This window comes from Gossypium arboreum, chromosome 13 (assembly GCF_025698485.1).
Source record: "Gossypium arboreum isolate Shixiya-1 chromosome 13, ASM2569848v2, whole genome shotgun sequence".
NCBI lineage: Eukaryota > Viridiplantae > Streptophyta > Magnoliopsida > Malvales > Malvaceae > Gossypium > Gossypium arboreum.
This window is the reverse complement of record NC_069082.1, coordinates 123,890,961-123,905,954: the sequence shown is the minus strand read 5'-3', so window position 1 is coordinate 123,905,954 and position 14,994 is coordinate 123,890,961. Positions and strand designations below refer to the sequence as shown.

Below are 14,994 nucleotides of genomic sequence, written 5' to 3'. Positions count from 1 at the left end.
TATTTATTTATTATATAATGCCTACTTTTATTCATAAAATTTTTAAACCCTAAAATCGGAGAAAAATGGGCGCTTAAACTGGCTCGAAGTCACATTTTTATAGTGTTTTAATGGTCTTTTAATGAATCAACAGGCTTCTTACTCTCGGTAATTTCAATGCTTTCTTAGATTATTAGATTTGATAATTTTAAAAACGGCATAAAAGGAATGTCAATGCAGTAAACTATTTACAACCACCATTTCCCCCAAAGGAACTGTGTAAATTGGATGGTGTTTTCCTTTACCTGTGTCGGCCAGGCTAGTTATTTACCATTATATTTAAGTGCGGCAAGTAGGATGCCTAACATTTTTAACAATGATAAAATGGTCTGAACTACCCATACTTTTTAGAATTTACTGGCCATGGATTGGATGGTACGGAATTCTTAGCTAACCCATTCACTGCTTGGAGGGGTTTGGTACATGAGAATTTAATTAATGGGAGAGTGATTTTGGTGTTTGGCATATTAAAAGCCCTATCTTTGGGATTGGAAAGTTAAATTTTCTTTGAGATAAAATTATCTTTTCCTTCTTATTTATTTCTTTCATAAATTTTTGAAGGTATTTATTTCATTATTTTTATACAATAGTTTTTCACTACAAAATCACGAAAAATGGTTTAATTTTAAATTTATTTTAAATACTATCAATTTAAATTTAATTTAAATATGTATTAAAATTTTAAATTTTATTTTAAATTTAATCATATAATAATTGAGATAAATGTATTTCTTTTTAATTTAAAATAAATTATTATTATTATTATTTACAAATAAATAGATTAAGTTACATATTTGTTAATAATAAACTAACTTTTATTAATTATAAATATCACTAAAATGTTAAAATTAATAAAATTTACATTTTATTTGATGGGGTAAGTTCAAAATTTTAATGAATTAAACTTTTAATATCTTTCTTTCTTAACAATAATGCCAATGTTAAGTGAGTTAAAATTAATGTCAACACTTTTTGAAATTTTAATTAATACTTCATATTCTTAATAATCATATTCTATTCTATCTTTTGGAAATGGAAGAAAAATTGGGTAGGAAAATAAATGATTCTTGAAACAATGCTAGTCTTGAAACATAACTTCTCATTTATGTTAATTTATTTCTACATTTCATTTTCTTCCATTAGTACATTGTCTTCATTAATGGTGCCATTGAGACCATACCAATAACCCCAACTTACCAAATTAAGTTCATAACTACACCGCCAATGTATACCCTTTGTATATATCTTTGTCTGTCTCTTACAGTCTTTTCAGTCATAATCCTCCGATATCACTTTAATTTTCTCCTATGGAATTCCATGGCAGAAAAACTGGTCATTGCTACATGGATAACGAAAGCAATCCGTTGCAATCTCCTACTCGGCTTTCGATTCGAACTCACCTTGATATGTATGACCAAGATCCCCAGTTCAGCCCCGAAAGACCACCGAGCCCTCGATCGAGTGCCTCTGCTTTGCAGTTGATGTTGCCACCTGGTAGTCCTGAAACACCATGGACACTCTCTCCTCTTCAAACGCCGTCCCCTGCTCTCCTCTACCATTGCATTGCTTCTCTTCATCGACAAGACGGAAATATCCACTCGATTGCAATCTCGAAAGGGTTGGTTTTCACTGTCTCTGATAGCAAACGTATCCGAGTATGGAGGCAGCCTGAATGCATCGAGCGGGGTTGTATCAAGACAAGTTCCGGTGAAATCCGGGCCATTTTAGCTTACGGTAACAAGCTTTTCACCGCGCATAGAGACTGCAAGATCAGGATTTGGAACTACACCGTTTCCGATAGTTTCGGGTACAAAAAGATCTCAACACTCCCGAAGAGAAGCTCGTTTCTTTTGTTCCCTAAGACAAGCAGCCAACAACATAAAGATTGTGTTTCTTGCATGGCTTATTACCACGCCGAAGGGCTGTTGTACACTGGTTCATATGATAGAACAGTTAAGGCATGGCGGCTCGTAGATAACAAATGTGGACTCATTTGTGGTTCATGAAAGCAAGGTTAATGCCATAGTGGTTAACCAAGATGATGGGTGTGTTTTCACTTGTTCATCTGATGGATCAGTAAAGATATGGAGAAGATTATATAAAGAAAATTCCCACACTTTAACCATTACACTCCGGTTCCAACAATCACCCGTTAATGTCATGGCGATAAGCTCGACATTGAGCAATTGTTTTCTCTATTCAGGTTCATCCGATGGCACTGTAAACTTTTGGGAGAAAGAAAAAACATCCGGTAGGTTCAATCATGGCGGGTTCTTACAAGGTCATCGGTTTTCGGTTCTTTGTTTAGTGGCTATTGAGAAGTTGATATTCAGTGGCTCGGAAGATACAACGATCAGGGTGTGGAGAAGAGAGGAAGGGAGTTGTTTTCATGAATGTTTGGCAGTGCTTGATGGACATCGAGGGCCTGTTAAATGCTTGGCTGCTTGTTTACAAATGGAAAAAATTGTGATGGGGTTTTTGGTTTACAGTGCTAGTTTGGATCAAACTTTCAAGGTTTGGAGGGTCAAAGTCATGCCTGAAGAGCAAACTTGTTTTGATTTTGCAGATCGTAACGATTCGAAGACGAAGATGAAGACGGAATATGAGATGAGTCCCGTGTTGTCTCCTTCGTGGGTCGAGAAGAAGCTTCGAGGTAATCTTTTCCAGTAAATTTAATACAATATTTATGTTGGTAGTTCAGTTTGGTTGTTCTTACATTAGTTCTTCTTTTGTAATGCTGAGATTTCAACTAAGATAAGCCTTGGAATCAGTATTTCAGGCAATCGTTTTCAGGGGTTCATCTCACTAAATTAGCTGTTTTCGTATTTTTTTCATGTATTTGAAGGATCTTACTCCATACTATTGTCGGAACATTCGACGATTATAGATGTCAAGCACGGATACTTTAGAAAACGAAAAATCCAAATAACATAATCCTACCACGGAGGGACAACTGCAATAATACTACGCGGACTAGGATATGAGTAGGGATATTGATATGTTGTATGTTTAATATTTTCTTAAACTTTCCACGTAATTGGAGGATACTTAGAGGATCCCATCCCATCCCATCCCGAGTATGGATTGAACACAGGTGTTGCATACGCATACTAAGAGAAGTGAAGAGCCGGAGCAACATAGGTTAGAGAGTCAAAGCAACACTACATTCTTATATCACTAAAGTATACTATTCATTAGGCCAATGAAATTTCTCTCAACCAAAACGAACCTGCGGAAACAGAAGAACAATTTACTGTATAATGCTTCAGTTTAGACCAGTATGCGAAATAGCGGATCATTTCGACTAGGAGGTAAGTTTATCAGTGTTCCATATGCTTGGCCACTGCTATATGTAATGAAATGCACTTATTTGCCTCCTTGCCTACCATCCAACAAATTCAACATGAACACTAGTATAGAAAATCAATCATTCCATCATGGAATGCATATAAAGTTTTCTAAAATCGGTATGAAATAAAGCTGGAATTGGTTCATTAGGAATCGGTTGCTATATTTCTAAACACGAACGTAGGTAGAATTCAGAGAAGTCAGCTTGGTGATAGTCTAGAAGCACTAGTTTGGTTTCTCATTATCCATTCGACATGAGAAATTATATCTATTTATGTTATGTTCCTGCATATTCTTTGCTCTTGTTTGGAAGATGAATTCACGGAATTTGAGTTGATATAAACTTTTATTTTCAAGTTGTTTTACATTTCATATGCTAAACTTTATGAACAAATACTTTGCTTACTTGAGAAAGAATCGATGCTCACCTGAACAACGAAAATTAGACTCCTTTCACATCCGGAATTTCATGCAAGTGGAGCAATAACGTCTAAATAATTCTTCACTGACCATTTTTGAGGGTAGAAGGAATTTGATGATTCAATACTAAGCTCCCAAACCATGATTCTTGAGTAGTCCAGCGGTAAGCCTTCCATCCGGCTTTCATCTTCTACAACTTGTTCTATGAATGAGCTTACCTTCCAATTCAAAGCAATGAAAATTAAAAGAATGAAAGAAATATGTACCAAGGTCAACACAGTTTATGGCGCATATAACTCTTCCAAGGGTCAATTTTTGGAGGACAGAGTCTCAGTCTTGCACACAGAGTTTTCAAGAATTCCATTCACTTTTTTTATAGGTTTCGTATTTGTTTCTGTCTTTTCACTTATTCCTACAGCGAGGTAAAATAATAAGAAGCTTAAAAGACAATAAAGAAGATCAAAGAAATACTAACTTGGAAGCCATCTTTGACAGTGTCAAGCTGTCTAATCGGTTCAAGAGGAGGTCGATGCCAACGCTTTTGATCCCAGAGTATGGTACTGTTAAAGGCAAACCCTGACATTTCAGCATGGAATCTTCGGAATCTCCGACTTAGTCTGTTTAGATGCCAACCAATGACTTGAGCTCCATTACAAACGGGGCCTTCTAAACCAAATCTGCTTTTGTCCCATGTTTGTTTGGCCACAGTCCATGTCCCGAACTGCCTATAAACAAAGACCACAGTGAAATAAACTACAACAGTGAGCACATGTATAAGGGAAAAGAAACAAGCTGTGAATCTAAATGAACTAACAAAAAGAAGCATAACCAAGACATGACCTAAATAAGCTAACATGACCTAAATAAGCTAACTTTCGTTTTCGTTTTCATTAGGAAATGCATAGTAAGCATAATCAATATATATATATATGCATGTATGTGAAGAAGATACCTAATATGCCTCATTTGCTGAAAGAGATCGATTGAGTAGACATTATCCTCATTAGCAAAGTAGATAATTCCATCAAGACGATGAGTTTCGATGTGAGATAATGCCACATTTCTTTGGTGAACTTGTCTGTCTTTTATATCAGTCAGATTTCTCTTACAAACAAGATGTCTATACATAACACTGCTCCTTCTTAGGATGTCAGCGGTTTCCTCAGACTGCAAGTTCATCTCCACAACTATCCACAGTAAAGGAGGTTTAGCCAGCTTTAATGTGTATGCCAAGCGGTTTAAATAATAAGCTTGAAGCGGTCGAGTATATGTCGGAGTCACAACTATCAAAAGCTTACGAGTTTCCTGATTTTTATCGACAAGAAGTGAAGGATTCGTCATGGCATTATCTAAATTCCCGACATTGTCATCGACCCCTTTGTTATCGAGATTTAGAGAATTACCAACTGTTGATACTATCCCATAAGAGAATGCTTGGCCCTTTGAACTGGGATTAGTATAAGAAATGTCCATGGAAATGAATGGTGTTAACCCAATCAAAAGACCAACTATGAAACAAATGAAGAAATGTAAAAGGACCCTCTTCCAAATTTGTTCCTTCTGTTTAGACCTGTTGAAAGGCCGAGCTGATTTTGTCCAGAAAACACTGAGAATCAAAGGTCGAGATTCCGATAAACCGAAAAGAGAAGATAGCAATCTACCACCAATTGGTGGATAGTTCTCATTACATGATGCAGGGTTGGATAAAGGAGAAGGAACTGAACGTTCAGCCTCCTCCCCAGTATTCGAAGTCCCTTGCCGAGGCAAAGGAGACAGTGTTCTTCTAATGGATGCCATCAACACTAATCTGATTTACTTCTTAAATCAATAAAGAATCACCACAAAACAGCAACCAAATTCTATCAGAAAATAGGTTTACTTTACTAATACGCCACTTAAAAATATAGCAACGTTTTCCAGTAACAATGCCAAAGTAAACTTGTTGAACTACAATGAACTGTTTAAGCAACTATATCAATGGTTTTGAAATAACCTTTAATTGAATTACCTTGAAAACGAAAATGGGTATTCAATTTTCGACCCCAAAAGTCTTAAACGAAAATGTATCAGAATTGTGGAAGATTTGCATTGGTTTTGAGAGTTGAGAGCCTGCACTGTCGCTCCGTTGCTACTTGCTTTGTTTTGTTCTTAGTAATGGAAATGGAAGAGATTGAGGTGCTTTAATACATGTGTGTGAGGACGTGATAGCAGCACACGGCATCCATGGCGGCCCGATAAGGCAATCGCCACGGGCGCACCAGTTTTAAGTTCATTTCTGCTGTTTTAGCCATTATAGCTTAGCCTCAGCCTTTGTTTTGGTACGTGGAGTTTGATTATTGACTTTCTAGTCAAATATAAAGTTTATTTCCAATTATGGTATTTTTGAGATATTATTAAAATTATTGGTAAGATGAATATTCATGTTGGAATATATTATACACAATTATATATGTCTCATAATTATTTGGATGGCTAAGAACGAAATTTTAAAATCTAAAATGTAATATTAATTTTACTAAAAATAAAAGTATAACAATTAAATTTTAAATTTATAAAATGCAAAAATTATATTATATTTTAAAATTTAAATATATTAGATATCATTTAATAAATAATATTCTCAATTAATTTTATTTTTATTTTCTGGTTGAGCCTTGGTTGTATCTCACAATTATGATCATAAAATAAAATAAAAATAAAAATAAAATATAAATTTGAATACAATTAAACACATATTGCCTACTTAAGATTATTGGGTATCCCTTTTAACAACTTAACCATTACATTTATTTTTCTAACTCTTCTATTCAATAAAATTTTATATAAAACATACATCATCAATTCATCAATGCGAACATTTCTCTTATTTAATTTTTTAATTTAAAATATTATACATATTTTATATTTAATCGAAAATCATTAAACTTTAACTTTGTTCGAAATAAAATAAAATAAAATGATTTAAAAATATCAAAATTTCACAGTTTAAAAATTATATTTATTAAACTATTGAATTAATTAGTAAAATGATCTAATTTTATTTATATTTAATTTTAAGTGAAATAAATTTATATTTTAAGTTCAATTTCAATAATTAATTTGAAAGGTATAATTTGAGCTTAAAAAACTAATAAAAGAATTAAGGGTTAAAGGCCCATGAACCAGAGTCGACAGTCCTCCGAGTTTACTCAGATCTGTTTGTCTTTCCTTCCCGACAAATAGGGAGAAGCAGATATAACTAATATTCCTCCATCGCCGTAGCCGTAGCCATAGCCATGGCGATTCGCTCCTTTCTTATTCTCTTTATTCTCTTCTTTTTTTCTTCTTTAAATCCAATCCTTTCTCTTTATGAAGATCAAGTAGGCCTGGTGGATTGGTAAGCTCAAATTCTCGCTTCAATTTCACATTTAACAACAATTCTTGCTCTCTTTTTACTTCATTGAACTTGATTCAAACTCAGCTTCAACTCTTTTTTCTTTAATTTTTTTAATTCAAATTAAGTTTTTTTTTTGTTTTTTTTTTGTCTTAGGCATCAACAATACCTCGGGAAAGTGAAGCAAGCTGTGTTCCACACTCATAAAACTGGTCGGAAACGAGTTGTAGTATCCACTGAAGAGAACGTTGTAGCTTCACTTGATCTCCGCCAAGGCGAGATTTGTAAGTCCAATTCATTTGAGTTACTAATTATCGTGTTTTATTTTATTTATACTTTTTCTTCAGTTTTTGTTTTCAGTTTCTATTGAACTCTTGTTTGGTTTATGGCTGGTTTTCTTATGTAGTTTGGAGACATGTTCTTGGGTCTAACGATGTTATCGATGGAATCGATATTGCTCTTGGAAAGTGTAAGTATGCTGATATACAATTTACTTTTAAAGAAGCAGAAAAAAAAGAGCAAAAAAAACAAAACAATTGTGTGGTTTTAGTTATTTATTGTTCTTGTATTACTTGGTTCGGTTTCTAACTTGTGTTAGTTGAGCATTTGATCGGATATTTTGTTTGAATGACTATTGTTTTCTTCTCCTGGTGTCAGTAAGGGAAGGCGTGACTTCATGCTTGTACAGTTGATTATGTTTTGAATAAATTTCATTCTTGTAGATGTCATTACCCTTTCATCAGGAGGAAGTATTTTGAGAGCATGGAATCTTCCCGATGGGCAGATGGTGTGGGAATCTTCTCTTCGGGGTCCAAAGCACTCAAAATCATTGTTTTTAGTGCGGGTTAGCATCAGAATTTCCATAATCTTTCCAATTAACATAATTTCCTTTGTATTTTTTGATAGAGTCTGTTTTCAATGGATCATGGCTTCTTATGTTTTCTGACAGGCTGATTGTATAGGAATCCTCTCTATTAGATTTTCTAGACCTTCTGTTATACAATCAAGATTGTTCTCCTTAAATTTTAATCCAAAAGATTTTAGTTGTCTGTACTATGTAGCACATCCTATTGGGGAAGGCAAAACCCAAACTGTCCGATGGATTCCGAACCGATCCGCTTCGAATGAAGTGGAATTTTTCTTTGAAAACTGGCTGCGGGGCGGGGTGGATTTTTTCTTTTGGATAGTGGGTATGGAATAGTTTTGGTAATTACTTACTCCACCCTACCCGCTCTACTATATGAAATTACTATTTTATCCTTATATATATAAACTATTAAAAGGGTAAAAATGTAATAATTTAATATTGAAAAAAGAATCCATACATTTTATGTTTAAATGTTTTTTTGAAAAAATATGTTTAAATATTTACTCAATTCTTTTAAAAAGAATGAAAATATTAAAGATGTTTAAAAAAATTTAAATTGAAAAGGAGCGGGGTGGGGCGGAGATGGATGTATCCAACATCCATGGAAGTGGTTGTGGTTTTTAAGATTATACATCCATAGTGGAGCAGGGCTGGTGGTGGAGCAGAGCATGCCAACTGTGGAGCGGTGATGGATATAGCAATATTCGCCCGCTCTGCTCCATTGCCGTCCCTATATCTTATAGGATGAGGCTAGTATATGTATAGAAGCGTTCTTTATTGAATATTTCTTATTGCCGCGACTTTTATCTATTCATTATTGTTTTAACATATATCTTCCAGTAGAACTTCATACCTTCCCTTTGGACAGGCCTTTTGAAATTGCATTTAGTGGTTTACATCGAAATTATATAATTCATTGTATAATTCTAGAAGCACATATGATTGACTATATAGTATATTGATGTTTTGCAGACAAATTTGAAAATTGAAAAGGATAATATAGTCATCATTTTCAGCAATGGTCGTCTTAATGCTGTTTCCTGCATAGATGGCGAAGTTCTCTGGGAGAAGGATTTTGAAGGAGAAAGGTTAGTCCAATTAAGATGTTTTATGTTTCAACAGCTTCCTCCTCTTTCAGATTAATTGTATGATTGATGAAAATTGCCATGCTACTTGCAGTCTCAAGGTTCAGCAGGTAATTCAGCCTCCTGGCAGTAATTTAATATACGTTGTAGGATTTGTTTCTTCATCCCTGTTTGAGATGTATCAAATCAATGCCTTGAATGGAGAGTTGTTGAAGCATGAAAGTGCTGCCTTTTCTGGTGGGTTTTTGGGAGAAGTTTCACCTGTTTTCAGTGAGACAGTTGTGGCCCTTGATTCCACAGGGTTGATTTTGCTGACAATAAGTTTCCAAAATGGAAAGATTAGTTTTCACCAGACGCCAATTTCAAATCTTGTCAAGGATTCCTTTGGACCGGCTAAAATAATAACTTCATCAGTTACAGGAATATTTGCAATTAAAATGAATGCAGTTACCATAGTTATTAGAGTGAAAGATGAGAGCAAGCTGGAAGTGGTGGAAAAAACAAATCATGAAACATCTATTAGTGATGCTCTCTCAATCTCTGAGGGCCAACAAGCATTTGCATTGGTTCAACATGCAAGCCACGAGATTCATCTCAGAGTAAAGCTTGCTCACAATTGGGATGATAATTTGCTTAAGGAAAGTGTTAAAATGGACCAGCATCGTGGGCTGGTCCACAAGGTTTACATCAATAATTATATCAGAACCGATAAGTCTTATGGATTTAGGGCATTGATTGTGATGGAAGATCATTCATTGTTGTTATTGCAACAAGGTGAGATTGTCTGGAGCAGGGAAGATGGTTTGGCATCAATAATTGATGTCACGACTTCAGAACTCCCTGTGGAAAGGGATGGTGTATCTGTTGCAAAAGTGGAGCACAACCTCTTTGAATGGCTTAAGGTATGTGAAATATGGATCTTATAAGATGATTTCAAGAATGTTATTATGTAATCAGTGAAAATCATTTTTGTTCTTATTTTTACTGAATGTGTTGGTTGACTGCATGATAACTCTTTTCGTTTCTCATAACATGTTGAATTATCATAACGAAATCCTGAAAGAATAATTAACGAGGCACAAGGAGAAAGAGAATGAAATTCTATATCTCATTCATCATCAAATCTCTAATAATACCTAATAATCAGCTATATTATTCTATTTACATATCTTAACACTCCCTCTTAAGTTGGAGCATTGATGTTAATCATGCCTAGCTTGGTTCAAATATAATCAAATTGAGATCCACTAAGAGATTTCGAAAAGATATCTCCTAATTGATCTCCCATTCTGACATAACCTGTTGGTATGAGCTTTTGTTGAATCTTATGTTTGGTTCGCTTATGAAATACTGGATTGGAAGATATATGAAGAGCAGCTTGATTGTCACACTATAATTTTCGTGGTAACAACTTTTTCAATCCCAGTTCAGCCAGTAATTGTTGTAACCACATAATCTCACACACAGATTGTTCCGTAGCGCTATATTCGGATTCTGCGCTAGACTGCGACACTATACTTTGCTTCTTGCTTTACCAAGAAATTAGATTTCCTCCCAGACAAACACAGTAACCGGTAGTTAATCTCCTATCCATCTTTGATCCTGCCGAATCTGCATCAGTGAAGCATTCAATGCCTGTGTGCCCATAATTCTGATATAGAAGCCCACGGCCTGGAGCTCCCTTTAGGTAACATAAGATTATGTGCCCATAATCTTTGATGTGGTTCTGATATTGGAAAGATTATGGATAAACATTTCTGAGCCTATTTTTTTTTTCTTTTCTTTGTGTATTAACCACTGAGTTTGCTAAGTGGTTTGTCAACTCTCTAAATAGTATTATGCTATTTTATTGTTAGAAACATGAACTTCCTAAAACGCTCAAACCTTCCGTAACTGCTTTCATTATTTCAAATGGATTTGAAGATGCATTTCTTTGGTTATAAATCCTATTTAACAATGTGTTGACAAGGTGCTCTTTTTCTTAAGGGTCATATGCTGAAGCTCAAGGGAACACTAATGCTTGCAAGCCCTCAGGATGTAGCAGCCATACAAAGTATGAGATTAAAAAATTCCGAGAAGAGCAAAATGACTCGAGATCACAATGGCTTTCGGAAGCTGCTTATAGTACTAACAAGGGCAGGGAAGCTTTTTGCATTGCATACTGGAGATGGACATATTGTCTGGTCTTACTTGTTACAGTCTTTACAAAAATCAAAGGTGTGTCAACATCCGATAGGACTAAACTTGTACAAGTGGCAAGTTCCGCATCATCACGCTATGGATGAAAATCCATCTGTGCTTGTAATTGGCAAGTGTGGTCCAAGTTCTGATGCACCAGGTGCACTTTCTTTTGTTGACACTTATACAGGAAAGGAGCTTAGTTCTTTAAGTCTTGTTCATTCGGTTGCACAAGTTATTCCACTGCCGTATACAGATTCAACAGAACAATGTCTCCATCTGTTAATTGATGCTGATAAGCATGCACATTTATACCCCAAAACACCCGAGGCTATTAGTACTTTCGAACGTGAGTTTTCAAACATATACTGGTACTCTGTTGAGGATGATAATGGCATAATCAAGGGGCATGCTTTGAGGGGCAAGTGCACTGGTGAAGTGGCTGATGAAGTCTGCTTTGACACCAGGGAGTTGTGGTCAATTGTGTTCCCCTCAGAATCAGAAAAGATCATTGCAATTGTCACTAGAAAACTGAATGAGGTAAAGCGTCTTCCCCCCTGTCAATCAGCATGGTGATCTTAGGAGTTTTGTGGACTTAGTTGCAGTGTACAGCAATATTGCATGAATTGACTGCTCTCACAAGTTAAGCTTTTGGTTATGCACTTCTCAACTCTAGGCTTTTAACCCTTGCATGAGACTTGTATTGACTTCTTATTTTCTTAAAAACCAGTTCTGTATGATTTTCTTGTGCTGTAGTGTCATGTGGTTAATGGGGGCTATGGAAGATGGGTAAATCTGGTGAAATGTTTGAATGTTTATTGGTGCCTTGTTGTGAATTTTGCATGTATAAACCATAGTTAATGACTTTTGGTTTGAGTTTTCTAGGTGGTACATACTCAAGCAAAGGTTATAGCAGACCAGGAGGTCATGTATAAATATATATCAAGAAATCTACTTTTTGTGGCAACTGTTGCACTCAAAGGCAGTGTTGAAATTGGATCTGTTACACCAGAAGAATCGTGGTTAGTTGCATATCTTATTGACACTGTAACAGGCCGTATATTGCACCGAGTGACCCATCATGGCTCACAGGGTCCTGTTCATGCTGTAAGTTTACATTTTTTTCTCACATTGGTGTCACAAGCAGCTATGAAAGGGATGCAACGGATAATGCTTTTTGTTTATTGTAGGTTTTTAGTGAGAACTGGGTTGTCTATCACTACTTCAATCTTAAAGCGCACAGATATGAGATGTCAGTCATTGAAATTTATGACCAATCTCGGGCTGTAAGTGGACCGAACTTGTCATTTACGTTGAACTGCCTGTATCCTAATTCAGTTAAATTTATCTTTTTCCAACTTAAATACTATTTTACAGGACAACAAAGATGTTTGGAAGCTTGTTCTTGGAAAGCACAACCTTACCTCGCCGATTTCTCTATATTCTCGCCCAGATGTCATAACAAAATCGCAATCTTACTTTTTCACTCATTCTGTGAAAGCCATAGCTGTGACCTCAACCACAAAGGGTATTACTTCAAAGCAGCTTCTAATCGGTACAATTGGTGATCAGGTTTGTTAAATAGGCTTGTCTTCACTGCTTCTTTATGAGTTATTCATGTTTTCTTTTTAAAAGCGTTGGTACTCCTTTATACAAATAAGAGCATTGTGTGGTACTTCTGTCTGCTGCATGAACTCAACCATGTTTTACAGGTTTTGGCACTTGATAAGCGTTTCTTGGATCCTCGTCGAACAGTTAATCCCACACAAGCAGAGAAAGAAGAGGGCATTATACCACTAACCGATTCATTGCCAATCATTCCTCAGGTTAGTTTCTTTATATTAGCCAGCTTATTCCTTTTAATTTTCATACATGTTAAGTGGTAGCATCGTTATGGTTGAGAAATACCATTTAATTGATATTATCCTTTAGTATCATGCAAGCATGCACCCATGGACATATGCATATGTGGAATCATAACTGACAGTCATTAATGAATTGTTTCCAGTCCTATGTTACACATGCCCTTCGAGTGGAAGGTCTTCGAGGTATAATAACCGTGCCTGCTAAGCTGGAATCAACAACCCTCGTCTTTGCACATGGTGTGGACCTCTTTTTTACTCAACTTGCACCATCGAGGACATACGATTCACTCACAGACGATTTTAATTACGCCCTGCTCCTCATAACAATCGTGGCACTCTTGGCAGCAATCTTTGTAACCTGGACTTTGTCCGAGAGGAAAGAACTACAAGAAAACTGGAGATGAGTAAGTCTGGGCTTAATGTTCATTTACATTTGTGTACTAACAAAATACACTTTGTTTTAGTTGACAGAGATGCTTTTTATGATTTGAGCTTAGATTTGGAGGTATGTCTCTTCCTGACTGGTAATACTCTTCCAAATTTTGTATCATGCCCGCTCTTAAATGTCGAATTGAATTTTTAGCAATTTGGTGCAAGCTTAAATCAAAATGGATTTATTTGATTATTACTATTATGGAAACTTCTTTTTATCTTCAGTTTTCTCAGTAGCTTAACTTAGAATTTCGTTTAGATGGTTGACAAATTTATAGGTACTCAAAGCAAGAAATAGAAAAGCTAAAACTTGCTTCGTATTAAATAACTTGATTAAGTTTGAACGATTATGAGAATCAAATTTTTTATTTGATTGAATTGTGTTTGAGTACTTTGATTTTTAGCTTGAATCAAAGCCTTATTTTCAAAACTTGAGCAGACAAATACAACCATGTAATAAAGGAATCAGGCTAGAGTCTGTGTAATAGAAAAGTTGAACCGCTTTGCAATTTATTAACTAAGAATAAGGTATGTTTTATATCTGGTCAAATTCTGCAATTAGACCAGTTGTGGATTTAGTACCTTTACTTTAATTTGGTCATTTTTAGTCCTTGTACTTTTGGAAATTGAAAATTTTATTCCTAACCAAATTATAACTATTGAATTCATTAAGTTAATATTTTTAAAATTTGATATGTCAAATATATTATTACGTGTAATGCTATATCTTTTATTGATTGTTGTTTGTATTAAGATTAAAATTCTAAAATTCATAAATTATAGCCACTAAGAATAACCAATTGCGAACTAGATTAAATCTATAACTTTAGGCATAATATAGAACTAATTATATAATTTAACCAAATAGATTTAGCTGTTACCATTAGATCAAGATTAAAGTTTCAAAATTTGAAAAATATAAGGATTAAAATTAATCAAATTAAAGTCTATCTACTAAATCTACAATTTATGCAAAGTACAGGATCTATTAGCAGAATTTGACCATTACTTTTTCCACTTATTCAGGAAAAATACAAGGAATAGAATATGTTCAGCATGTATCTACTTATCACGAAAGAATATGAGAATTGATTCATCCATTAAGTATCAGAGGAGCTTTCTAGGGAATATCAACCCTTCAACGGGTAATTTCGTATCGTCAAAGGCAGTTTATTAACACAATTCATCATCAATTGCCTTATATATTGAATTCTCCAATTGCTCTGTAATGGAAATTGAGATTTAAACATAACCACTATCACCATAAATGCATGTTGAATATATTCATAATTATTCAACTCTTGGAGCCAAAATTTAAATATTATCAAATCCACCACTGGTCAACTGTGATCAAGCTTTGTCTCAACCTTCACCCTGCTTTGCCGT

General features: G+C 34.9%; 2 protein-coding genes and 1 pseudogene across 3 annotated transcripts; 2 read left to right on the top strand and 1 right to left on the bottom strand.

Annotated features, from left to right (window-relative positions):
* The first annotated feature begins 1,229 nt into the window (after positions 1-1,229).
* On the top strand, positions 1,230-2,822 carry LOC108463481 (protein JINGUBANG-like; annotated as a pseudogene).
* Positions 2,823-3,731: 909 nt separating this feature from the next.
* LOC108462187 (probable beta-1,4-xylosyltransferase IRX9H) lies at positions 3,732-6,127 on the bottom strand. The gene is made up of 3 exons (XM_017762166.2): positions 4,760-6,127; positions 4,283-4,532; positions 3,732-4,025 (listed from the first exon to the last, which is right to left on the bottom strand). The coding sequence occupies exons 1-3, from the start codon at positions 5,602-5,604 to the stop codon at positions 3,855-3,857; spliced, it is 1,266 nt and encodes a 421-aa protein (XP_017617655.1). The 5' UTR covers positions 5,605-6,127; the 3' UTR covers positions 3,732-3,854.
* A 787-nt stretch (positions 6,128-6,914) lies between these two features.
* LOC108463744 (uncharacterized) lies at positions 6,915-14,906 on the top strand. 2 transcript variants are annotated; one of them, XR_001868141.2, is made up of 13 exons: positions 6,915-7,183; positions 7,337-7,464; positions 7,587-7,649; positions 7,903-8,024; positions 9,021-9,136; positions 9,228-10,035; positions 11,120-11,851; positions 12,197-12,418; positions 12,502-12,597; positions 12,689-12,883; positions 13,024-13,137; positions 13,320-13,681; positions 14,635-14,906. XR_001868141.2 is itself a non-coding variant. In XM_017763649.2 (12 exons), exons 1-12 carry the CDS (start codon positions 7,083-7,085, stop codon positions 13,578-13,580), a joined length of 2,958 nt encoding a protein of 985 aa, XP_017619138.1. In that variant the 5' UTR covers positions 6,915-7,082; the 3' UTR covers positions 13,581-13,816. The 2 variants fall into 2 exon arrangements, 1 of the variants encoding a protein (XP_017619138.1); XM_017763649.2 differs by lacking the exon at positions 14,635-14,906 and having other exon boundaries at positions 13,320-13,816.
* The last annotated feature ends 88 nt before the right edge of the window (positions 14,907-14,994 follow it).

Bases quoted from the DNA above. Each gene is read 5' to 3' on its own strand.
- LOC108463744 (XM_017763649.2), top strand. From the start codon at position 7,083: ATGGCGATTCGCTCCTTTCTTATTCTCTTTATTCTCTTCTTTTTTTCT. The intron at 7,465-7,586 runs GTAAGTCCAATT...TTTCTTATGTAG, and splicing joins TCTCCGCCAAGGCGAGATTT to TTTGGAGACATGTTCTTGGG. The intron at 9,137-9,227 runs GTTAGTCCAATT...TGCTACTTGCAG, and splicing joins AAGGATTTTGAAGGAGAAAG to TCTCAAGGTTCAGCAGGTAA.
- LOC108462187 (XM_017762166.2), bottom strand. From the start codon at position 5,604: ATGGCATCCATTAGAAGAACACTGTCTCCTTTGCCTCGGCAAGGGACT. The intron at 4,533-4,759 runs GTATCTTCTTCA...CTTTGTTTATAG, and splicing joins CAGCAAATGAGGCATATTAG to GCAGTTCGGGACATGGACTG. The intron at 4,026-4,282 runs GTTAGTATTTCT...TTGAATTGGAAG, and splicing joins CTGTCAAAGATGGCTTCCAA to GTAAGCTCATTCATAGAACA.